Consider the following 25,667-nt stretch of genomic DNA (forward strand, 5'->3'; position numbering starts at 1 on the left):
CACAGGGGGTGGGGTGAGAGAAACTTTGTCTGGACCATGGGTGTAATTTCTCTTTTTTCATCCCAATTCCTTTTGCGGAGGGACAGAGAGAGTGGGAGAGGGGAGAATGCAGTGGGGCATTTAAAACAGGACAGTGCTTCAAAGTTATTAGGGAAATCCTAGTGTCTGACGTGACTTTTTTTTTTTTAGATCTTCTGGAGCAATGGTCTGTTTTGTTGTGGGAAATGAACTGATCTATCTGGATAAAAATTCTTTATGATTAGTTTTGTTTCTCTTTCTATCGCTTTCATGTACGTGGCTAGTTCCTCAGGTCATTTGCTTCGTATTTCAAAATTTAAAAGTCCCTCACTTGACGTCTTTAGATGATAAACAACAGAGTTTTAAAACAAAAAGGGCCTCTATGAATCACTCATGTGCCAAGCATTTTGGTGGTGTGCAAGATCATGGTCATTTGTTAGCATAACTTTTCTCTGTTCTCTCTTTTTTTTTTTTAAGTATCACTCGGCTTCTCCTGTGACTTCCTTTGACAGAGAGGAGACTTGAATTGATTAACTGCCTTTTATGGGCTGGGTACAGCGTTAGGTGCATTCTGTGCATGATCACATTTAAGCCCAATGTGACTCAGAGAAGATTGTGTTACCTCTAATGCAGAGGCGAAGAAGCTGCCAGTCTGAGAGGACAAGTGGTTTATTTCCAGGAACACAGCAGGGTAGCAGTGTAGACAAGAACCACGTAGGTTCAGTTGCTTGGTTGCTTCAGAGCCACGTGTGGGATGCATTCTGGAATGCTCCCCAGGAAGCCCTGGCGTTGCTTCTGGCCCCTCTCATGGGCACATGGGCGTGTTTGCCTTTCACCATCTTGACAGGCCAGGAAGTGTGAACGCAAGGGAGCGAGACTGTGTGGGGGGCTTGGTGGGAAGGTGAGAACCATCTGTAAGAGGCTGCATGTTCAGCTGGGGGGCTGCCCTGCACAGGGGGTGTGGGCACTGAATGTGCCTGCAGGCGGGGTTGGCCAAGGACTGTGTGTGTGTGTGTGTGTCTACTTGTGTGCCAGGCATTGAGTGGGTCTGCAGGAGGGGCTGACCTAGGACTCTGTGGGGTGGGAGGTACCTGTGTGCCGGGCACTGAGCGGTTCTGCAGGAGGGGCTGGCTGAAGTACGTGTATGCCCGGTGTGAACACCTTCAACCCCTGTAGGGCTCATCTTTCTCGTCTGTTGTCCGTAGCCCTTGGGTTAGCTTATGCAGCCTTTCAGAGTTGTTTATTGTTTGTCTTCCTCTGGGGGTCGGGAGGTCCTGCGCCCTAACAAGTGGACCCTGCCTTTATGTCAGGGTGTGTCATGGTAACAAGTGTTAAATGACCTGCTTCAGAATGAGACTCAAGGGCCCACGGGAGTTCTTTGATTAGGCCCAGGGAATTTGGGCTGGGTTTGTGACCTGTCAAGTCTGGATTCGGCCTTGTCTAGGGGCCGAGGATGGGTTTTCTGGGGAAGGAGGGAATCTGCAACCAGGAGAGTGTTGGCACCTGCCAGCCCCTCCTCCAGCCCCCCCTTCCCTTCCTTTATGCCAGCTTGGCCCCGCAGAGCCTGGACAGGAGCCAGCTCCAGAGTAGAGGAGGAGTGGCAGGGGTGGGGTTGGTGGGAGGAGCATCCTTGTGCGCTGGGACCCGCTCTGGGGGGCTGTAGCAGGAGGTGTTTCCAGACAGTTTTTAAGCCCGCCTTCCAGATCCCAGGAAAACTTTGCGTATGCTGGGTTAAAATCTTCTGAACCCTGGTCAGATGTGTTATCCATTGCGCCACTGGCCCCTTCCTGCGTATGCTGGGTTAGAATGGCAACTGGGTACAAAATGTCAACTCTGCCCTTCTCTCCCCCTCTCTCCCCCCAACCCCTCATCTATAAAAGCTACAAGTGAGAAAAACACTAGGAAGGAGATGGAGAAATGAAGGTCCATGTCCACTAATGAGTCTGCAGGAACACATTCTCACAGCATAGGGCGATGAGCCTGTGGGATGATTGAGTCTGACCATCTACTTTATAGAGGAGAAACTGAGACCCAGAGAGGGAGAGGGGGCTACGTCCGCTCCGCAAGCTGTATTCTTATTACTGACCTGCTGACTTAGCCCATCTGTACCTCCTCCTCCCCCGCCCCCTGCATGACCCCCTTCCCTGCCCTCAAGCACTTGACTTCCCCCTCCCTAACCCCACAGCACCAGCCCACCTCTCTTAGCCCCTGAAGGCTCCTTACCTGGTTTTTGGTTCCCACAACTACAGGAGTTTTGAGTCTGAACCCTGGGTTCAAGTATAGGAGCTGTGGGGCAGCGGGCAGTGAGCGATGGGCTGTGTTTTTGTAAATCAAGTCTTAGGGAAGGCCAGCCACGTCTGTCCTTCGTGCCTGTGATTGCTTTTGTTGGACAACAGCGGAGTTGAGTAGTTGCAGCAGAGACCGTGTGGCCATCAATGACTAAACCATTCACTCTGACCAGCCCCTGCTGTAGAGGAATCAGTTGATGCTAAGCCTCAAAAGCCAGCCCACTGTAGATCTGCCTTTCTACATTACTGAGCTTTTGCTCTAAAGGTGGGGGTCTGTGGGTCTACAGCAGAAGGAAGAGAGGTAGCAGGTGGCCAGCAAGGTCATTCAAGTACCGTGATCAGCTGTTCTTAATTCACAGACAGATCAAAGGTTATTTGTGCAATTTCCCCCCTCTCAATCTTCAGTACAATTAGTTGCACAAACCAAAGCATTCTTCTTTCTTCTTCACCTGCCACTTCTAATCCATTGCCAGGACCAGTTGGTCCTCCAAAATACATCCTGAAGCTGCCCTTCCTCCTCCATTTCTGCTGCTGCCACCTGGTCACTTTAGACCCAGACTGTGGCATTGGCTCATAACAGACCTTCCAACCCATTTATTCTTTAAACAGTGGAAAGTTCCTGTTTTTGAACTCTGTACTCGTTAACTTCCTTCATGGCAGACATTACGGTCTTATGACCTTGCTTATTTATTTCTTCACTTACGTACTTACTTGCTGTCTTCTTCCCCCTCTGGAATCCAAGCTTCAAGAGAGCAGCACCGTTTGGTATTGTGTTGTAGTCCCTAGTGTGTCCCCCGAGGCACCTGGCACGGAGTGGGTGCCACACGGAGGAGGGAGTGAGCAAGGGTAGGTGGTGCTGGAAACACTCTCAGAAATGGCATATAGGAGCATCAAGAAGACTCGTTTCAAATGCACCAGGAACGCATATCCGGCTCCCTGCTCCACGTTGACATGGGTCCCGCCTTATGGCCTCCCTTTCCCAAGTATAGCTCTTCTCCTCTGCGTGGACTGTCATGTTGAGAGAGTCTTCCATCCATGCCGGAAGTGAGCTTTCTCCCTGAGAAGTGGTGAGAAGGGGAGCGAGGAGGAAATTGTTGCCCCAGACCAGTGTTTGCCTACTTCTCTGACCCAGAATCCAAGTAAGGAGTGTGTGTTACCATGCGATCCCTTATGCACCATGCACACACACGTGCCTGTTTCACAAAATACCACTGTACTACACATGTTTTCTCGTCTAAACTATTTGGTTCTGTTCTGTTAAAACAGTACTGGTTATCATCCGTTACATTGATTTCAGGACCCATTAATGTGATAGCCCACAGTTTGAAAATAATCTTTAAAATTTGGTACTTGTCCTCAGGGATTCACAACCCAGTGCAGAGCCCACAAATAAAGACCCGTACATAAGACAGACAGACAAGGGCTGCGGGCAGGTCCAAGTTGCTGTGGGGTGGGGGGAGATTCACGAGCTGCTAGAGACATCTGGGGAAAAAATGTTATCTTTAGAAGTTAGATTTAAGACTTAATTTAGTTGTTGTTCTTATCTCTCTCTCTCTCTCTTTTTTTTTTTTTTACCCTTTCTAACCAGTTCTTTCTACGATATAGGCTTTTGTCTTTTTTTCTTCTTGTGTACTGAAGTGTTTTGTTTTGTTTTGTTTTTTTTTTGCTAACAGGTGGGTTTTTAATTAAAAAACAAAACTTGGCCTCATCCATATCTTCCTACTCAATTGATTTTTTTCCCTTTACTTTTTCACATTAGTTTTTTTTGAGCGACGTATGTGTGTGTTTGAAAGATCTTCATTCAGAAACAGTTTCATTTTTATATGCATGTAGGTATATATGTCATCTTAAAGAATGTATATCCACAAAAGTATGTCTCCGAATGAAAATTTTTCTTATTGTTTTGAGTTCCCTAACCTTTATTGATGCATGGCCCCCACAGTTGTCACAGTAAAAAAAAAGAAAGAAAGAAAATCCCGATTCTTCAGATAAGATGCAGAATTTTCTGCAAAAGCCCTGACTCTAAATGTATTACACAGCTATAATCAAGTTTCAGCTGCTTTTCCCCTGTTAGGGGCATTAAATGTAATTTTTCCTGGCCTACGAAACTTGAGTATTTCTCTGTGTGCATATTTCCATTAAATTTTTTTTCAAGTCAACCCTTTTACTCTTCTGAACTGTTATATGAGACCAAGGAGAATGTGAGATGCATCGCCAGGCGCTTTCTGTTCCTTCCAAGCTCTGTACGGTCATTGGAGTAGACAGAGGAGTGTCCTCATGGGTGTGTCCTGAAGATGCTTTTGTTGTTGCTGCTTATTTTTCTCTCTTTGGAAAGTCTAAGTATGAGAGATTAAAATTCACATCTGGTCTGTGAAAACCAGTCAGCAGTTCGACACCCCCCTCCCGGTGAAATGCAGCACCGATCAAGGCAGGGATCATTATGACTCAGAGCCTGTCTGCAGTGAACGAATACTGCAGATATGTGCCAGCCAGTTTGACATTAAACCTCGGCTTGGTGACCACCATGTGAAGACCCGGGTGAAAGAAAACTTTTGGCAGCTAGGCGCCTGTGAGTTGGAATTGGCTTTCTGAGCACGGAGGAGTTATGGTAGCGAGTACATAGAGCAGGTGGTGGGCAGAAGGCAGATGGGGGCAACGATGGAAATAAAGGGAGCATCTTAGAAAGCAGAAGAGCTCTTCAAAGTGGGTTTGCTAAGCCCGGACCCACAGTACCTGTGAGTTTGCTGGGGGCTCCTCCCACTGCCACTGTTGGATCTTGGTGCTGCTTTTATGGTGGATGGCTTTGGGAAAATCCGATTTGATTTAGCGAAAGGCATTGAAGAGCCAACTTTGCTCCTTTCTTCTGTCAGAAAGGAGATGTTCCGGGCGTCACCCACCGTAATTGAGCACCTGTGGGCGCCGCTACTGTTACAGGTGTTTGACATCATGCCATGGCAGGCCTCACATCCATCCCCGGTGGAGGGGAGGAAGCCAAGACTTTCTGGGGACCCCGATTTTCCCAGGACCACACAGGAAACGTCTCTCTGGCTCCAGAATTCCTAGTTCTTACTGTAACTCCCCCTGCTTCTTGCACCTGGATCACTTACCTTGCAACCTCCTTCCTCCCCGCACCTGTGGGTTTTTTCCAGGTAGTTGGTAAATAGTATAATAAAAAAGATACTTAGGTCAGGATTAGGAGAAACCACATTCTTGGCTTACTATTATTTGCCCAAGAGGGTCAATTGTCCTTCATTTCTTTGTCATATATTTATTCCCTGTAAGATTAAACGACCCCACCCTGAAAACCACCTTGATGAAAACAAAAGCCATTAGGTTCCCAGAACCGAGATAATCTCATTGCAGAGAAGTCTGGGTCGCACCCCTCCAGGCTGCTGGTTAGGGGCCTCACAGACCTCACTACACAGGACTCCATGGGGAGCCTTTGGTTGAATCAGCCCAGGATCCCCACTGCCCAGGAGTTGTAGCTTTTGGGTTGTTTCTCGTTATCCAAATTTGGTAGTTGCCGGTCTAACCCCGATCTCCCTCTTGTAGAAAGTGTGCTTTGCGTCTCTTTTCCAAAGAACAGGTGGGGCCTGGCAGCTCATTTGCTGGCCTGCCTGCTTTACCGGGAAAGTCGAATCCGTGCCCCTCATCCAAGCCCCTCTGGGCTTGAAAATGTACACATGAAAGGAAAGGCCACTTAAGGACATTGAATGTTTCAAAGTAGACATCTTTCCTGTCTTCAGACACCCAGACGGTCAAACTGGAACGTTGGTGTTCAGCTTAGGCCAGTCGCCTGACTGGGACCGGTGTTCGCGCTCAGGCCTGCGCCCGGGGCGAGGAGGCTGGCCCCAGCCCCCCGATCTTGGCTTTGAGCAATTCTCTGTTCCCAGTGCACCAGAAAGAGTTAATTCCAGGTCCACTGCTCACTGATGTTGTGATAGTAAAGAATTTTAATGGGGGTCTCCGAATGAACTACTTGGTGAACTCCGAACTAAAATACAAATTTTTAAAAGCCTCTTTAAGGATTTTAGGAGTAACTTAATTTTTGTTTTCCTTCTAAGGGATTTTCTTGCAGTTTCTCCCCCCCCCCCCCCCCCCCCCCCCGCCCCGCCGCCCCCAATGGTTAAACAGTTTCAGTGTTTGCTTTCTAAAATGTTCCTGCAGTACAATAGTTCGGAAAATAAGAGAGCCAGTCCTTTGGCTGCAAGCATGGGGTGGGCGCGGGTTTATGTAATTTGCCTTCTTTTCTCTCCAAATCAGTAAATATTTACAAACGACCTTATCAAACAGCTTGGGTACATTCGGTCACTTGAAAGCCTACAGTAAGAGGAGCAACTGCCCGTGGGCGCTTGGCCAGTTCAATGGGTCTCCCTGGAAGGACTTTTTGTTTTGTTTTGTTTTGTTTTAAATAAAAATGCTGTCCACAGACCATGAGTGGGCCTTAGAGTAGGCCTTAGAGCGAGTCTTTCCATGGAACCCGTTTTAGAAAATTTGCATTTTAAAGTTTGGCTTCTGAAGATTCAACTCCTGTAGGTCTAGGAAGGACAGCATCCAGAAAATAAAAAGACCTCTTTCTGGCTTAGGTTTAACCACTGCTGCCTGAGTTCTTTTGTTTCTTGGGGAAGGCAATTACAGAATTCCATTGGAAGCTTAAATGGTGTTCTTTTGTGAGGAACTAGGGGGAAAAACCAAGGGGATTACTTTTCTGTTTTTGTGAAGTGGTACCGAAATAATATGGTTTCAAAACATAACCCTCGAGTTTTTTACAGCGGAGATGGGAGTTTTGAGGTGCCCGGCCCTCTTTCTTTCTCTTTCCACATTTGAAACCTGACAAGTCGAAAACTCATTTTTCAGAAGAGAACACATGCGTCCTTCAGAGTTGACACTGAGAAATAATAAAAGAATCTGAGTTTGGGGGCCAGTAGGGTATGAAAATTACAATATTATTATTATATCAGCATCACCTGGTAATAACATGTTCATTTCCTCTGTCAGACTTAATCCAGGGAAGACAAGTGCATTTTATGGTGCTCTCTTGCCAGGGGACAGTATTCCGCGCTTCTGGCGGGCAAACACTAAGACATAAGCTTAGTCTGAGGCTTTTAAAAATAAGTAACTGTGCTAATTGCTATTCATCTCCTTAATGCAGAATACTGAAGGTTTCTTTTATTAATCATTTTTATGTTTTCGTTTTCTTTGCAGAGCATTGGGAAAGGGTCATTGTGGTGCATAGACCCAGAGTATAGACAAAATCTAATTCAGGCTTTGAAAAAGACACCTTACCACCCATACTCACACGTGTTCAATACACCCCCAGCCTCTCCTCAGGCGTATCAAAGGTAAGCAATTCAGAGGTTTTCGTTTTGAGTTGTTTTTGGGGTTTTGTTTGTTTTTTGGGGTTTTTTCTTTGGTCTACTGAAGTTGCGTTATTTTGGCTGAGACAGGCACTGAACCTAATTTAATAGACTGTACGATATAAAAAATAACTGTAGTTAAATGAGAAAGGCATGAAGTATTACTGGAGGCATACCCATTGTTGTATTTCCTGCAAATCTTACCGCTTCTGCTGCTTTGGAGGAATGCGCTCAGAAGGCTTCGCAGTGGGTGAAATTCTGTCTTCCTGGGTAGAAACATTTACAAAGAAAAGTTGACAGCTTTAACATCTCCAAGTGTCGTGGTCTGTTGGGGAGGAAGTACCAGAATGAGCCAGCTAGGCGATGCCATCTTCCCAGCGGCTGCCCGAAAGCGTCTTCAGGTCTTCACCGAAGGACTCGTTGATTGTTGTCATGCCTGGTCTCCATGTAGTCGGTGCTCGGAGTGATCATTTTGTTGTGGTTACTTGGGGTTTGCCTCTTGAAGGAGAGCAGCAGAGAACAATGGAGACTGTTATTCCCCTCACATGCCCATTTGTTCTGAGACAGTGAGGTCATGGGTGCCATTTTTACACTGATGTAATTGGAGGGGAGGATAGGAACTTTGTCACTTAAAAAAAGGGGGGGTATTAATGTTAGATTAAAAAAAAATAGTCACATAACAGACACAACATTTACCATAGATTTGATCTCACATAGCGCTTGGGTTGGAAATACATCCCTCACTCCTGCAAAAAATTTTTTTTCTTTAACGTAAAGAAGTGTTTCTGCAGTGACCATCCAGTTGAGAGACATTGTCCTTGGCCTGCAAGTTTATGTCAATGAGGGATGGTGTGGATTCGTAGATTTCAGTAGTTTTATAGTCCACTTGTTTTGCAGATTCTCTCCCTAGTCTGGGGTTTGTGCTGTGAAGGGGAGCACAAAGTGAGCCTCTGAAACCACATTAATGAAGTTCTTGTGCATCTTAGTTGAGAAGCATTCCATCACAGGCCCTAGACAATCAGTCTTCAGCGAGAGACGTGGAGGAACAGCTGGGCTCTCCGAGAAGACTGCTGTATGTCTGCCTTTGCTAGGCGATTAGCGTGATGGTAGCCATAGCAACTGGAGCATCTCCATAGTAACGCGTAGCTGAGACAGGTGCAGTTGCATCACAAGGCTGTTTGTTGCCTGGCAAAAGGACAGGCCATTAGTACTTAGATATACGCTGTTGCCTTAGGAACAAATAACCCTCCATAGCAACTACAGTTGGTTTGAAAGATTTGGGGGGTGGAGGGGTAAAGGTTGTAGCAGCTTTTGTCTATGTTCATAAAAATCCGTGCAAGCATACTTTATTGAAAATGACAACTTGAGGTCATATAGCTGTAGGAGATAAAATGGGATTTTCCAAAGCAACCCAGCCAACATTGTAGAAATGTCCAGAAGGACGGAGCCATATGTTTGGTTTTTTTTTCCCTCGTGGCTGTATCTACTCCTGAAAGGGAAGGGACCCGGGATCAGAGGATTGCTGATAGCCGAGGTTGATGGGGACGAGATGACACTTACTGGAATTTTCCCTAGATTCTCATGGTCCTTTGTCATTTTACTCCCCCGCTCCCTACCAAGCCTCCTGACCCCACAGACCGCCCTTCACTCTCCTCCTCAGTTTGTATCTGGCAAGTATTTCATATCTTTTGTTCCTCAGAAGTTAAGAACATAAGTGTTATTCACTGGGTCATATCTCTGGTTCATTTAGACAGTATTTTGTTGCCAAATGTGACCCCAAGGGAAACGCAGTAATTATTTAATAATTTGAAGGATTATGGTAGAGCCGTGGGGACTGCATATTCAGGCAGAGGCTTTCTGAGCCGGCCTAAGCTTAATGACTTCATTTGATTTTTTTGATGTAGGCATAAAAATGCAGACAAACCAGAGGTTTTGTAATAAAAATAATATCCGATCGAATACTCCAGATCCTGTTCTGTCACCTCCGGTTCCTATTCTCCCAGGTGACTGGAGGACAAATCGTTTCTCCATCTGCCCATGCAGGCACTCAGATGTCACCTCCATACAGGTCACTGGAGGTGGAGCGAGATGATGTATCAGATTCTATCTAGACTGCTTTGCCCATGTCTTAAGTCTGAGGACAAGTCATTTTCTCTTTCCTGGGGACTACAGTCCTTCATGTCATAGCTTAAATTTTGCTCCAGTCTCGTCTAGTGTGTGAATCTGTACTAAACCTCCTTAGTACTGGATGACAGTACAACATTTGGATAGGTTACAATGAAGTAGAATCCAGTTCAACCCTAAGCCATCGGGCCACTTGTTGATGTGACTTAGGGAAGATGGTAGGGGACAAAGCACATCTTTAGACAGGGACCAAAAATGCCAGCTTGACTCTGTCTGGCAGGTTTGCTATGATATGCAGGGAATCCCTCGTCGGCCCCTTGCAGAATCGTGGTGGGGCACCTGGGAAGTGCTTGGCCCTCACAGAGCTGGTACTTAGTGTGCTGAAGACGGTGATTAGATTGGATGCGTGGTTATTGCTAGCGTTTGCAGGTGCACTTGGCACGCAGTGCTCGGAGCCAAGCTGCAGGTGGCTGAAGACTGCCGGGAAGACAAGCTATCTGAAAACACTGCCCCACGTTGTTCGTGGCCAAATAACGATGCTACATATGGCAGCTCGTAGACTCAGGCCTCTGTTTTCCAGGATACCCTTTTGGATGTGTGTTAGGCTGGTCCTCTGTACCTGCTTCTTTGGATGCCACCATTGTGAACTGTTTCTGATTGAAATTCAGAGCTCAGTGACGTCTGCCCCTGTATAAGTCTGCTGGGGCCGCTGGAACAAAGTAAGAGCTGAGTGACTTAAACAACAGAAATTTGTTTTCGCACCATTCTGGAGGCTGGAAGTCAGAGCTCAAGATGTCGCAGGGTTGGGGGTGCCTGGACGGCTCAGTGGGTTAAGCGTCCAACTCTTCTTGGTTTTGCCTCAGGTCATGATCTCATGGTCCGTGGGATTGAGCCCTGCACTGTCAGCCCAGGGGATGCTCTCTCTCTCCCTCTCCATCTCTGCCCCTCCCCAGCTCATGCTCACTCTCTCTCTCTCTCTCAAAAATAAAAAAAATGAACATTGAAAAAAGCAAAAAGATGTCAGCAGGGTTAATTCCTTGTGAGGCCGTGAGAGAGAATCTTCCAGATGTCTATCTGAGCATCTGATGGTCACTCGCCTTCTTTGGCCTTCCTTGGGTTATTGATCTTTGTCTTCATCTTCATGTGGTGTTCTCCTGGTGTGCTGTGTCTAAATCCCCCCAACCCCCTTTTAAAGTTATTTATTTATTTTGGGAGAGAGAGAGTATGAGCAGGGGAAGGGTAGAGAGAGGGAGAGAATCCCAAGCAGGCTCTGCAGTGTCAGTGCAGAGCCCAATGTGGGACTTGAACTCACAAACCATGAGATCATGATCTGAGCTGAAATCAAGAGTCAGATGCTTAACCAACTGAGCCACCCAGGTACCCTCAAATTTCCCCTATTTGTAGGGACACTAATCATCTTGGTGGAGCGGACTACCCTACTTTAATATCATTTTAACCAATTGAACCTCCAATAACTCTTTTCCCCCAAAAAGGTCACATTCTCAAGTACTGGTGGTCAGGACTTTAACATGAATTTTGGTGGGAGGGGACACAATTTCACCCGTAACAGCTCTTTTCTTTAGTAAGGCATTTTTGCTGGCAAGAATATGGAGAAGAATAAAGAGGTAGTCAAAAAACAAAATGATGGGGCATATCAAAGGGACACAGGAGACGATCTGAAATTGGTCCTAGTGGCCAAAGTGGGGAAAATATGAGCAACAAAATAAATAACAGTGTTAGATTATAACCCAGGATATAAAGTAGATATCTGTGAGCCCACACTGATATAAATAAATGATGGAATAAGCAAATGGGTATACGGACAGATCTCCGTACGGAAGAATTCAGACGATTTCAGTAGAGCTTCCTCTGCCCCAGGAGTTGGCGCTTATTAAGTCCTTACCCCAAGTGGCTGTATTTAATGACTTCCTTCCACAGAGTGAGTATGGAAGGAAGCGGAAGAGCAGGTGTATAGACAGACGGGAAACCCGTCACCCACTGCCTTGGCCTGTTCATCGGAGCTCATGTGACGAGAAGCTGAAGACACGCATCTTTGATATGATGTCATGGAATTGACAGTTCACCTCTGTGGTCCCCTCTCCCCCACCAGTCCATAACCCCTGCTTAATCATGGGAGAAACATCAGACAATAGTCTTGTCCCCAAGGTGGCAGAGGCTGGAGGAGGGTGGGCATTCTATGAAATACCTGTCTAGCACTCTTCAATGCTGTCAAGGTCATCAAGAGCCAGGAAAGTCTGGTGGTGCCTGGGCAGCTCAGTCGGTTGAACATCCGACTTTAGCTCAGGTGCTGACAGCTCAGAGCCTGGAGCCTGCTTCAGATTCTGTGTCTCCCTCTCTCTCTCTCTCTCTCTGCCCCTCCCCTGCTCATGCTCTGTCTCTTTCTCTCTCAAAAATAAACGTAAACATTAAAAAAAAAAAAAGAGCAAGGAAAGTCTGGAAAAACTGTCATGGATGATGTGCTAATCTGGGTGAGTTCCTGGAGCCCAAAGGACATGAGGGAGAAACTAGTGACATGTGAGTGAATGGGACAGTTAGTTGAGGGCATTGTACTAGTGTTGGGCTCTTTATAGTTGTGGCAAATGCACCCTGATATGTAAGCTTTTGACTTTGGGGGAACTGACTTTGTAACTTTGCGTTGAAGAAAAAGAAGTCCCCAGCACACAGCCTAGTTGAGTTTGTCAATTGTAACTATCCCCGTCATTCTCGATGTAATGAAAAGTCAGGTCACCCCAGCAGTTTGTAAGCACTTGCTTGACCTACTTTAGTGTCTGCCTCTGTCCTCATTAACAATATGTCTGAAGGGCTGATGATTGGAGCGCTTTGCTCCTACCTCATCCTCTGTAGCATCTCCTGAGCCACAGGGAGAAGACATGACTGTTACTTGGATGTTACAGTTCTTGGAACTTTATTTTTATGAAATGGCCCCAACTTTTCCTTGTAAGGTCCCCAAGGCCAAGATCAGGGAACTCGAGCTGACCACGCTAAATCGGCACGCTAAAGGGACACTCGTCCATTGCCAGCCTGGCCTTCAGACCCCAGCCCTGGAAGGAGGAGGGAGGGATGGTGTATTTGGGTTTCTTGCCCACACTCCTTCAGAAAAGTCCTATTGCCTATTTTCATGGTTTTCTTACATATGCCCTCCTTCCTACACAAGGAATTTCTCACTAAAGGATATGCATATTTTAATGCTTTTGATATAGATATTGCCAGATTGCCTTCCAATTTTACACTCTGTTCCAACCTATACTCCCACTACCTTTTAAGGAAATTCCCATTTTCTAATCTTTCTCCATGTCTGATGGTTAAATAAACAGTTCCCTAGTGGGCGACCTCAATGTTTGTGATTTTGCTACTTTATAGTAGGGACATTTAAACTTTACAGTACTAGATCAGTGCCCCATAAATAGACCAGTGTTTATGACAGCAGGCTGTCTTAAAAAATTATGTATGTGGATGGGTCTTATGTAATACCTTCTCTGGTATAGGCACCAACCCAAAATCAGGTTATAGAAGAAATATTTTTAATCATATCTCACCATAGGTGGAAACAGGTTATAATTAATCAAAAAAAAATGGTTTATAGAGAGTTTCCCGGATGATCTGTTCTCTGGGAAGGCAAATTTGATAAAGTAGAACGAGCCAGTGTAGCTTTGTGCTCCTTTGGAATATACAAAGATATCTTTGGGCTGTGGATGACTATGAATGAACCCTCAGCGAGGGGTTTTTTATTCCTCACCTCACTTTCCACTTGGTTAAATACCTTCACTCTGAAAATAATGACGGCATATCTTATATCCTATGTGTTGTGGCCTCACAGGTGTGAAATTAGAAAAATCACAAGACTTTGATGATCTGAGTCAAAAGAATTCTGTTTTGGGGGCGTCTGGGTGGTTCAGTTGTTTAAGTGTTCAACTTCAGCTCAGGTCATGATCTCGCTGTGGGTTCGAGCCCTGCTTCGGGCTCTGTACTGACAGCTCAGAGCCTGGAGCCTGCTTCGGATTCTGTCTCCCTCTCTCTCTGCCCCTCCCCTGCTCATGCTCTGTCTCTCTCTGTCTCTCAAAAATAAATAAAATGTTAAAAATTTTTTAAAAAGTTATTTTGTTTTGGATGACTTTATCTAAAGTTTGGAGAGTCCAAACATTAAAGTGTCTATTGCTGTCACTTTTTTTTTTTAATTTTAAGAAAGAAAATCCTGGACATTCAAACTTGTCATTAAGCTCTTTATGTTTCTTTCTGACTCTTTAGACCATTTAGTGGGCTGCAAAAAATATTTTAATGTTTTCTTCAAAGATTTTGGCCTCTTGATATTGAGGGTCTTAATGACAGTGGCTGATTTTAGTGCTGCTGTAGCAGCAGGTTTTACTTTATTCTGCTTGCTGCCCCGTTCATGTGCTTTCAGCTCGTGCTTTATGCTTTTTTAAAATGCCTACATGGCAGAGTCATGCCACTAAGGATGTAGAAGTTGTACAGAGTGGTCAGCATATATTCAAATTAATGAAATCGTCAGGGATTCCCCAGCACCCCTCCCTTCCCCTCCCCGCCCCCCACTCCCACCCCAATCGTGAGCCTTGGCCGAGGAGCAGCCTTGGCTGAAGGAGGGAACTGGTAATGGCGGATGGGGGGTTGCATTGGGAGGAGGTGGGAAGGGGAGGTGTTTGGGGAGATCATCCTTTTAGACAATTAGAAGATTAGAAAATCCTTAGAATCTTAAGCTTGTTAACATAACTGTGTTAATTCCCTCGCTAAAATGCTGAATTTGCATCCAGCAAGGATGAGCTTAGTCATTGCTTGGATAGCATCCAATAATTTTTTAACTTAGAAGACATCTTTCATTCCAGTTGTTCCGAGCGGTGTGCATTTAACCGTTGGCAGAAGAAGTGTAAAACCACAATCAGACCAGCTTTAGCTTGCACGGAAGGTGTTTGCACTGAAGGCGTTTAATTGTCGGATTGTCGTGTCATGGCAAGTTTTAATTTGGTCCAGCATGAAAGAAGTGTGAGGATTCAGATTAGTTGCATCTTAATTGCCTTTCGAATATTTACGTGGAAGCAATATATTTGATGGAAACTGTAAATAGTTTTTTAAATTCTCATAGTCAATATGCTTATCTGTAAGTTTAATTTAAGAGGGTGAGTGAGATGTGAGGTCTTTTGTAAGAGTATTCTTAAACTGCAACTTTTCCGTTGGGGTAATCTTTTTTAAGTTTATTTATTTTGAGAGCGAGAGTGAGAGAGCATGCGCGTGCACAAGCAGGGGAGAGGCAGAGAGAGGGGGAAAAAGAGAATCCTAAGCAGGCTCCTTGCTGTCAGCACAGGGCTTGATGCGGGCTTCCATCTCACTGTAAGATCATGACCCGAGCCAAAATCAAGAGTCAGACCCTTAATTGACTGAACCACCCAAGTGTCCCAGCTTAGAGTAATTTTTTAAAAAATAGTAAATTATGTAAAATCAATAGGAAGCTTCATTGTGCTTAACACGTAGAAGAATATGCTAAATTTATATGGTAAGATAGCTATGGGATTGAATGACAAGGTTTTGTAACAGCAGTACTTCCAAATAAAAAGTTTATTTTGTTAAAAAATTGGCAGGACAGGTTTTGGAAAAGGCTTAAAATTGTAGGGGTTCACTCTTGCATATGAAGAACAAACAGTGCTCATTTACAGAGTGAGCTTTAAAAATCCATTAGTTGGCGATAATTTCATTTGCATATCAAATCATATTATCTTTTGACTTCCATTATATTTTCTGAGTTGGTCACAGAGTATTTTTAATCTCAGCCTTTTGCCTTCATTACGCTGTCCATTGTACATTTCCTTCTCATTCAGTCCTACATTATTTTATTTAAATGGAAAATCATCCCCTGTTATCTTTGAGCACTTAGGTAGTAGGTGTATCATGTGAATATTTTGACCAGTCATCCAATTTCCCTCTGTTTTTGCATGCCCTTAGAAAGCTGAATGCTTAAAGCAGCCGGCCTGATCACATCCCCTTTACTCGGGTCCTGAGTAAATCTCATGGCCAGAGAGCCACCCGGGATTTGCCCTCTGATGTCTTTGGGTACCCTCAGTCCCTGGTTTGTGTTACAAAAGCACGAGTGTTAAGATCTCTTGAAATCTACCAATAAATTTCAGTTGAACTGTCTCCGAGATGATGGATGGCAAAGAGGTTCTGTGTCCCTAATTCCTGGTTAGAAAGTCGAGGTGTCAGTGGATCCACTAGGAGTCTGGAGTCTGTGCCAATTTTCTTCTTGTTTATTTGCTGTTCCAAAGAGCCACAGAGGGTGTGAGGACTGGAGGGCCGGACAGATTCCTGATCAGAGCGTCTTAGGCAGTGTCCACAAAGTGGGGCTCACCTGCATTCTGCGTATTTGTCAAACTCCTCACCTTCCCACAGGGGGAGAAATTGATCTGTGTGTTTGAAATATGAAAGAACTGTCAGAAATGCCTGAAATCAATGATGTACAGTGTGAAACAACAGACAGTGTATTCTTTGCTTTGGAGCAGTGTGAAATTGGCAAACATTTTTTTTTTATCACAATAGAAAATAAAAACCCACCAGGGCTGTGTGTAAGCCTCCTCTTTCCCCATCTTCCCGTTTCACCAAACACCTCTGGGTTTTATAGATTAAAAAAAGGAGGGGAATTCAACGTAGAGGTGTAACCTAATTAGATTTAGCAATAGCAGAACCCATCATTCATGAATGGTTTGGGGAAGGTGGAATGAGGGAAGGATTAGTTTACTGTAAGTGTGTCAGCAGTGAATCATGTGGATCAAAAGGGCAGGATATGTAGTGTAGTCTTAGATAATATTAATAAAAGAGTGTTTGAACAAGTGATCCGATGGCCGGTAATTCCTACTTTCCCTGTGGATCGATCCTCACTGGGAAGTTTCTGTCCAGATGGGGAGGGCACTTTGAGGTGATGCAGAAAGCAGCTAGGGGGTCTAGAAAGAACTGGGAATGTGTAACCGGGAGAACGCCTTCATAAGGTCAGCATGCCAACCGCCTTCAGCGTCACCTATGGAGGGTTTGGTCCCCTGGGTCAAAGTTACAGAAAGATTGGGGCTCACTTAAAGAAGATCTCTCCAATAGAACAGCATCGAACTCTGCGTCAGACACAGAACGGAAGCTAGGTCTATGAATGTTTGGGTTGATGGGTGAATGAGGTACCCCTGGGGATGCTAGTCAAGCCTTGACGACCGGTTGCCAGGGTCCTTTGGAAAGATTTAATTACTGCCTGGAGAATTGCAAGGTTGTCCCTTCCAACTCTTGAGCTGTTCTGTCTCCAAGCCCGTTGAGCTGCTGTGGCGGTGCAGGGATGGCGTGTCACTCCCTCGCTTGGTGTTTGTAGTTCTGCAAGCCCACGGAGTTACACTGGAAAGAAAACATTAGGGAAAACCGTGCTTGGTTTTCTTACTCAGAAAGGAGAGGTCAGACTTCTTCTCTCAAAATTGCGAAGTCCAGATTTCAGGACCTTGATGGGACTAATTTAGTTACTCTATTCTGTGTCACCCAGCTTTTTGATTCATGCCCTATAATTACCTCCCTTGTTTTAGTGACACTTCTCTGCATTTCCTTCCGTGTGAATAAAATTATCACCGCAGTGTTTTGCCAAGCAGAAGATCATTTCCAAAAGCTGTCCATCAAATCATCCAGACCTTCCCCCTTTTGTTTATCCACTGAATTAATGAGAGCAACACCCACCCTTTGTATAAATCTCCACGCAAGAGCCAGACTGGTGTCCTTGTTCTGGTGAATCACATGTTTTTGGCCAGAGCCTCTGATCACATTCTTAACCTTTTGTTTTTCTTACGTAAGGTGCATGTCACATTATTTGTCAAACTGTGTTTGAGACTCTGTCATTTATGTGAAAGGAAGGAGAGTGAGAAGCATCAGAAATTTAGTTAACTGCTAACTCCTGCTGATTTTTAAGTCCTGTGGAAAAAACATCCATAAGCTGTTTAGACACATTTCTTAATCCTTATCTTTCTAGATGGAGTTGCTTAATCACAGTAGTCCCAAGTTGGGACATGTTAACGGGGTGTTTATCTGCTTTCAATGGAAAGTTCTGGTCAAAGTCTGCTAACCAGCTGCTTACTCCGCCCGGATCTCTGTGACAAACTGAGCTCCTCACCCCCCAGCACACGTTCCTTGTGTAGTTTGGCAGGAGTAAAAGTGAATGGGGGAAAAACCCATTCAGAGGAAAACAACTCAAAGAATTTTTTTTAGCAGTTGTCTCTTCCTCCTTCCCGCTCCTCCTCTGCCTCGCCTGCTTCCTTCTGCCATTCTGGGGCTTCTAAGTGATGGGCTCCTTTTCACCATAAGGAGAGCAGAGTTTTGTATCTTCGGATTCTTTTGAGCTCGAAATTGATAACGCACCCCTGTTACAGCTCATAGAGAAACTGAGGCACATGGAGCTACTTTCCCCCTTTTAAACTTTCCAGCGGAGTCAGCCACTGGAGGTGGGTGTTCTGGGTGGTTGGGTGAGCCTCTGCCCAGCCTTGTGGCCGCCTGCACTTGCTGCGGAGTGGACCCCCACTGGCATTGCGGTGGAACGTGGGTACAGCAGCCATGACATTGTCAGGAGGAAGAGAGAAGTCTGGGAAGCAGTGAGGAGGCAGGAAAACAGAAGAGGTCTGAAGATCCCAAGCTCTCCAAGTGTGGCACTCCCTTCCCCAGCTATCCCCCCACTCCCCTGCCTCCGTGGGAAACTAGATGTCAGACAAGGCGCTCTCTCTGGGCCTGGGCCTGATGAGCCTTGTGCCTTGCATGGGTCTTTCTGCCATGCAAGTGAGGACGCCCCATACGTGCCAGCCCAGACCGGCACGGGGGGTGGGAAGGGGGCCCGGCTCCTGCAGGCCCTCTCCCATCCACCCAGGCTCCCCAGAAAGACATGCAGGTTAGAGCCACACCTGGGCTCCCCATCGACCATGCCGCTTCGGACAAGTTACCCGACCTGCCCAAGGATCCAGTTTGTCATTCCTTTTGTGGCAGAACAATGGCCTACCTCGAAGGAGCAGGCCCGAAATGAAGTAGAAGGATGTATCGGATGCCTAGCACTGGTGCCCCAGCCCGCGGAAAATCCACGCATTTTCATTTCTCCTTCCTCACCACCGCCAGACTTTCTTTTGATAATTGTATGGTCTTGTTTTCGCACAAGCTGCATACCAATTTATAGACGGGCTTGCACCACAAAGTGTCTCTCTGACTCTTATATTCTGTAGTTTCTACAAGACTTAGGGTCTGTGAAAATCAGTACTCTCTTGGAATTCTATCTCCCAATGCTTTATTTTTTAAATATAATTTATTGTGAAGTTGGCTAACCTACATCATGTACAGTGTGCTCTTGGTTTTGGGGGTAGAATCCGTGGTTCATCGCTCTCTCTTCCAGTGCTTTAAACAGAACCCTGCCCAAGGTGTTACTCGAAAGATATTTATTGATGATTTCTCTTAGGAAGCAGAGTGTAGATAATAGAAGAGTGCAGACCATTTTCTTCTGGCTGCTCAGAGATGCCAGAATCCTTGGGCACCTTCCTTGTGTTTACTGTCACAAGGTCAGGGACATTTGGATGGGAACGGAAAACCTCTGTTCTGTATCCCTTTCCTCTAAAGATAAATCAGTGATGAAGCCTTGGTACTTCTGGCTTTCTGTCTTCTTCCCCATCTGTCTGCCAAGGCCCTGGTGTACCTCTGGGTAGCACAGAGCCTGACTATTTGGCCAGGTCGTTCCTGAAGCCTCAGAGAGCCATCAAGCTACTCTGGGACAGAAAGGTTATAAATTCCAGGCTGTTGGCTCCAAGGCACCGAATATTGTCAGAGGACTAAACATTTTGCAGCTGCCATAGGAAATGCAAATGTGCTTGAGGTGGTGCTGGCCAGGGAAGGCTCCAGCTTTGTCTCAGCCATTATTCGGCTGAAAAGAAGCCTCCCTCTGCTCCTTGCTGAAAAGAAATGCGCTTCTTGCGTAACACAGCCCTTGAAAGGTGAGGCGCTCAAGTTCTGCCTTACCAGATCATAACGGGAGGAGTGTTTGCCACAGGCTGGCCCAAACCCTCATTCTCATTCTCCGCCAGATACATAATCCGTGTTTAAATCTCTTGGCAGTAACTCATTAGTTTCTCCCCCCCCTACATTCTTTCCCTCTTTGATGAGAACAAAGCCCGTCTCCTCCCCACGCCTGATCTTGCCTCTCTCTCCCAGGAAACCTCACTGTTTTACTTTCATCCCTTAGGAAGAAAGTCACCCAAATGTTATCCTTCCCCACCTGCTAAACGAAGAAGATCTTGTTCTTTGTACTTTAAAATATGTGTTCGGAACTCACAAATACGTGGTTGATACAGGCCGTGGCGTCTGCGGAAGGTACACGGCGATACGCCTCATGGCCTGGCCAGCGGAGGACCCCAGGCTTGAGCGACCCTCCTTCCGGCTCTTTGATGGACTGTTCTAGAGAAAGGAAGGCTTGGACATATGGTAACTCCAGTGGAATTTTGTTCTTATTAAATGCCTTTGAAGCTCCCTCCCTCTAACACTGCCCCCTCTCACCCTCCCTCTTAGATGTGGCTGTGTTCTGTCATCAGTCAACGTTAGAGGAAAACCAACCTGAATTTCTGGAAAACAGCTCTTTGATGCAGAGTAAAGCAAAAATCTATTTCTACCAAATAGTCCCGACTTACAGGAAACAAACTATGAGTGAATGGCAGATTTTTAGCAGTACAGGATTATAAAAACTTTTTAATTCGGTTAGTCCCTCCTATTTTGTTTTTTTTCTACAACTTTCAGAATTATTTTTTTATTATAGTTTATTGTCATGTTGGGTTTTTTTTTTCTTTTTAGTGTTTTTTAATGTTTTTTATTTATTTTTGAGAAACAGAGAGAGACAGCGTGAGCAGGGGAGGGTTAGAGAGAGAGGGGGACACAGAATCTGAAGCAGGCTCCAGGCTCTGAGCTAGTTGTCAGCACAGAGCCCGATGCGGGGCTCAAACCCACAGACTGTGAGATCACGACCTGAGCCGAAGCCGGATGCCACCCAGGTGCCCCTCATGTTGGTTTCCATAGAACACCCAGTGCTCTTCCCCACAAGTGCCTTCCTCCATGTGCATCACCCCCCTCCCCTTTTCCCTTCTCCCTTCAGCCCTCAGTTTGTTTTCAGTATTCAGGAGTCTCTCATGATTTGCCTCCCTCCCTCTCCCCATGGCCCTCTGTGAAGTTTCTCCTGTTACACTTGTGACTGAGAACATATGGTATCTGTCCTTCTCCGCCTGACTTATTTCACTTAGCATGACACCCTCAAGGTCCATCCACGTTGCCACGGATGTCCAGATTTCATTCTTTCTCATTGCCATGTAGTCCCTCCTATTTTGAACCCTAAACCGTTGGGAGGCAGAAAACCGAGTGTTTGTTGAATACCTTCTATGTTCCAGGCTTCTTGTAACAGACATCGTATGCGCAGTCTGGCTTAATTCTTAAAAGGGTCTGCTGCGAATGATGTTATTACTGTTCTACATTTGAGAGAACAAGGGCTGAGAGAGGGCTGAGAGCCCCCAAGCGGGGAGCTGAGCCAACGCAGCCTCCTTATTCTGACTGCAGAGACTCCGCTCTTCTACCATGATTCAGCATCTTGTGGTCACTGTCTCCCATGGAAGTTTTCTTCTCCATCTAATGTTTGAAGAGGTGAGCCTGGGAAAGGAGACCTGGGATAGCACCTTCTCAAAGCCGTTTTAGGTGTTGTAGTGTAAAGAGAGCAGGACAGACGGAGGGGAGACCAGTTAGGAGGCCACTGCAGGTTTCCATAGAACCGTTGGATGAAGGTCTGAAACTGAGATTGAGAGGTGGGAGCAGAGAGAGGCATCTGGAAGGAGATCTGCAAGCTTGGTGGGGGAGGGGTGGAGAGGAAACCAAGAGGGCCCTGACCTGTGCCGATGGAGGAAGTGGGGACAGAGGCGTCTGACCATGGCACATGCGTGTGCATGTGTGCGTGCACACATGTGAGGATCGCTGTTCTGTTCGAAGCAACAATAGAACAGTAAATGTGGGGTGGTGGAGAGTCACACAGCATTTCTCAAACTTGGGATTTAGAGACCGCTTTTTGATTTTGGAGATTATGTGTGCTGATTTGAATAAGAAAAAAGAAATTCACAGTTCACAGTACTCGTGCTTGCGTTGTCCATGAGGTCCACTCTTAGAGATAATTAGAATTTTTTGGTTTGGTTCTGCTTTTTCCTCTAGGCCTGCTTAAATCACTCAGTCATCCTTAGGAATAAATAGCGATGCAATTATCTTTTTTAGATTATTAAGTTTTTCATTTTAATTCCAGTAAACATACAGTGTTCTGTCAGTTCCAGGTGCACAGTATAGAGATTTAGCGATTCTGTACGTCATCCACGCTCGTCACAAAAAGTGCCCTCAATCCCATCGCTTGTTTCACTCCTTCCCCCACCAACCTCCCCTCTGGTGACCATCAGTTTGTTCTCTATAGTTAAGAGTCTGTTTCGTGCTCATAAAACTATCTTTCTAGTCAGTTTTTACATGTAATTAAAAAAATAAGTCTGTAGGGAGGTCTGACGGGCTCACCACCTTTTGGGTTTGAGTATGTTTTTTCGGTCATGGTTGTTCAAGGAATATATTTTGTTAACAGTCTCTAAAAAAAACCAGCCGCCAGCCTGAACTGTTAATATGTATGGACTCGGTAGATATTGGTGAATTAAAATGAATGCATGTAACTATCATTCTTTATTTGACATTAAAGTCATAAATGAGTTATAGACACAGGGTTAATTTTTATTTTGTCAAGGACTAAGCATTGAACATTCTTCCCAGAACACCTGGCCAATTGTGGTTGACCCAAGTATATAAAGTAGGCTGTTACTCACTAGCAGAGCAGAGCTCTGGAAGGGTGTATCTGCTAGGGCAAGCCTCGGTTGTAGGAAAGGGTAAGTGGCGCTGGTCATTCGTGCGTAGGTGCCGGGTCTCATGGACTGCTAGGTGGTGAAATGCAACAGGTGAGGGTGTTTTCAATAATCTAAAAAGGTGTAGGAATGATGCTAAATTTGAGAGAATTAGTTGAAATTAACGTGCTATGCCACTGAGCTGTTTTGCAATTGATTTTGGAAAATTTGGTTTTAACAAAATCTCCAGATGAGCATGAAGGGAATAAGGGACATCAGAATCACTAGAGAGGTTTTTAAAAAAAACTATACAGGATGTTGATGGTGTTGTGTGCATTGGAGGAACTTGCCACTCAGCTTGCTGCGTACATAAAAATTCTCTGAAAAATTAAGTTGATAATTTTCTTTTATATATGTATATATGTGTGTGTGTGTGTGTGTGTGTACAATGCATAACATATACATGTAACATATATAACATATATATGTATATACACGACTCTGGGGAATCAGATGTAGTATTTAAAATCACTGCCTTAGTGGGCTGTAGTTACTGTAGGGGATATTTGACTTCTGCAGTAACATGAAAAGAAAAATCATGTTGAGAATTACTGTCCTATGTCATAGACTGTTGGAGCACAAAAGAACCAAAAATCACCCAGTTTAGTGTTCCCCAAATGTATAACAGTGAATAGTTTCCAGAGATGTTAGAACTTCCCTTTTTTTTTTTTTTTTATGTTTGTTTATTTTTGATAGAGAGGGAGAGACAGAGTGCAAGCAGGGGAGGGGCAGAGAGAGAGGGAGACACAGAATCTGAAGCAGGCTCCAGGCTCTGAGCTGTCAGCACAGAATCGGATGCGGGGCTCAAACTCACGAACCATGAGATCATGACCTAAGCCGAGGCCGGATGCTTACCTGACTGAGCCACCCAGGTGCCCCATGGGACTTGACTTTACTTTTCAGTACACACGAAGCTTTCCATGGTCAGTAAGTTTGGGAAATGTGGCTCATTAGAATTTATTTGTGGTGAGCTAATTCAAATGTGTGTCACACGTTATTAAGCAGATACTTTTGGTGCTGGGCGGGGGACACGTGTATCAGCATAATCCAAGGAACACCAATTTGGGCACAAGTAACTCAAAACAAGAGTGTTTCAAAAGTGTGTACTTTGCCACTTGATACTAGGTTGTGAAATCAACTCAGGGGTTGCAACTGTCTTTTTTTTTTTTTAAACAAAAAGTAGAATAATATAGAAAATACCAGAGTGTTTTGCACAGAGGAGGGTAAATGTCATTTTGTGAAACTTCATTTCAGTTATAGATGTGGGATTGTGTGTACTCAGTCATAATGAAAAATCTACTTACTGTAGATGATGACCAAGAGAATTATTGGAAAACACCGCTCTAATTCAGTTCCTCAATTTTGTATGAAAATACTGAAATGGGCATCAGGATCACATGGGGAGTTAGGGACAGAGTCTAAGTCTACTTGTTTCTCTTCTTCTGTCTGCCAGTGCACCACCGAATTCTCACACCATCCTGTTTAAAAAGCAGCACTGAGGGGCACCTGGGTGGCTCAGTCAGTTACGTGCCCAGCTTCAGCTCAGGTCATGATCTATGGTGCATGAGTTCAAGCCCACTGTTGGGCTCTGTGCTGACAGCTCAGAGCTTGGAGCTTGCTTCATATTCTGTCTCCTTCTCTCTCTCTGCCCTCCCCCCACTTGTGTTCTGTCTCTCTCAAAAATAAATAAAAACATAAAAAATTACAAAAAAAATAAATAAAAAGCAGCATTGATGGAAACAATGCAGGGAGCCATCAACAGATGAATGGATAAACAAGATCTAGTTTGCATGGACCATGGATTACTATTCAGCCTTAACAAGGAATGAAGTGCTGAACCTGCCACAACATTGATGGACCTTGACATTGCACTAAGTGCCATAGGCCAGACACAAAAGGACAGGTGTTGTGTGATTGCACTTGGACGAGGTCCTGTGAATAGGCAAACTCCTAGAGACAGAAAGTAGATCAGAGGTTAGCAGGGACTGAGGAGAGAGAAGAACCGGGAGCCAGTGTTTAATGGCCACAGAGGTTCTGTTTGGAATAATGATAAAGTTCTGGAAACAGATAGTGGTGATGGTTGCACAACAGTGGGAATGTACTCAATGCCACTGAATTGTACCCTCAAAAAAAAATGGTTTCAATGGCAACTTTGGTGTTACAGGTATTTTATCACAATAATACTTTTTAAAAGAACCATGCCACGAAAGAATAATAATAGTTAATAATAAAAGCAACATAGCATTTCTTTTAGACAGGCCTTGTTTTATGTTCTAACCTCCGTTCATTCCTCCGACCTCCCTCCCCCTGGATCCAGGCACCGAGGATTCTGAGGCCAAACAATGGAGGCTCCCTGCTCTTAGGAATCCCTGCCGCTGACCTGACCAGGTTACCCTGATTCTGGAATGCTGGGCAGGTGATGACTGCGTTTCCGTACGTGATGCATTTTACGCAGCGAGTCACGAGTCACTCTTGGCATGTGACCTTTCCCGCGCTAATGGCTCTGATTTTCCAACTGCAACATTTGGATAAATCAACAATTTGCTTTGGGAAGGTCACGCAGAAACATATTCCATGGTTTTTCTCATGGTTTCGCCCTTTCATCAGTTGGTCATTAGCCCTGACCCAGAGACAAATAGCCTTTTCTTGTTTTGCTTTTGCCTCTTCCTTCACAAAACCTCCAGGCTCGCTGCAAATAGTAATTTGCGTGAAATGCTAGTACCCACAAGCTGATTGTAGTGATTCCTGCTGTCTCCATTCTCTGCTCTTGCTTCACATGTTTGGGTAGGAGAATCTGGAGAATCAGGGTGAACCAGAAATGAGTGGAAGGGCAACTGAATGGTGAAAACGGATGTGTGTTTCTTCTTGGAACTGACAGGTTTTTTGGAACTCCCAATGCAAGGCAATTTCTACTCGTA

At 45.2% G+C, this 25,667-nt stretch overlaps 1 protein-coding gene and 1 long non-coding RNA gene across 8 annotated transcripts in view; one reads left to right on the forward strand and one right to left on the reverse strand.

Moving 5' to 3' along the window:
* Window positions 1-25,667, forward strand: part of FOXN3 (forkhead box N3) — a 389,030-nt gene that overhangs the window by 213,463 nt on the left and 149,900 nt on the right. For all 6 annotated transcript variants that reach the window (XM_029951013.1, XM_029951015.1, XM_029951014.1 and 3 more), the window contains one exon: window positions 7,512-7,648. In XM_029951013.1, coding sequence (XP_029806873.1) covers window positions 7,512-7,648 — 137 coding nt within the window. The remainder of the gene's footprint in view (window positions 1-7,511; window positions 7,649-25,667) is intronic.
* On the reverse strand, window positions 670-8,112 carry LOC115301258. 2 transcript variants are annotated; one of them, XR_003913038.1, is made up of 4 exons: window positions 7,868-8,112; window positions 3,018-3,363; window positions 2,242-2,485; window positions 670-1,814 (listed from the first exon to the last, which is right to left on the reverse strand). It is a non-coding gene; the product is annotated as an uncharacterized LOC115301258 (long non-coding RNA). The 2 variants fall into 2 exon arrangements; XR_003913037.1 differs by having other exon boundaries at window positions 2,242-3,363.

The sequence above is a fragment of the Suricata suricatta genome, chromosome 9, assembly GCF_006229205.1.
Source record: "Suricata suricatta isolate VVHF042 chromosome 9, meerkat_22Aug2017_6uvM2_HiC, whole genome shotgun sequence".
Classification (NCBI taxonomy): Eukaryota; Metazoa; Chordata; class Mammalia; order Carnivora; family Herpestidae; genus Suricata; species Suricata suricatta.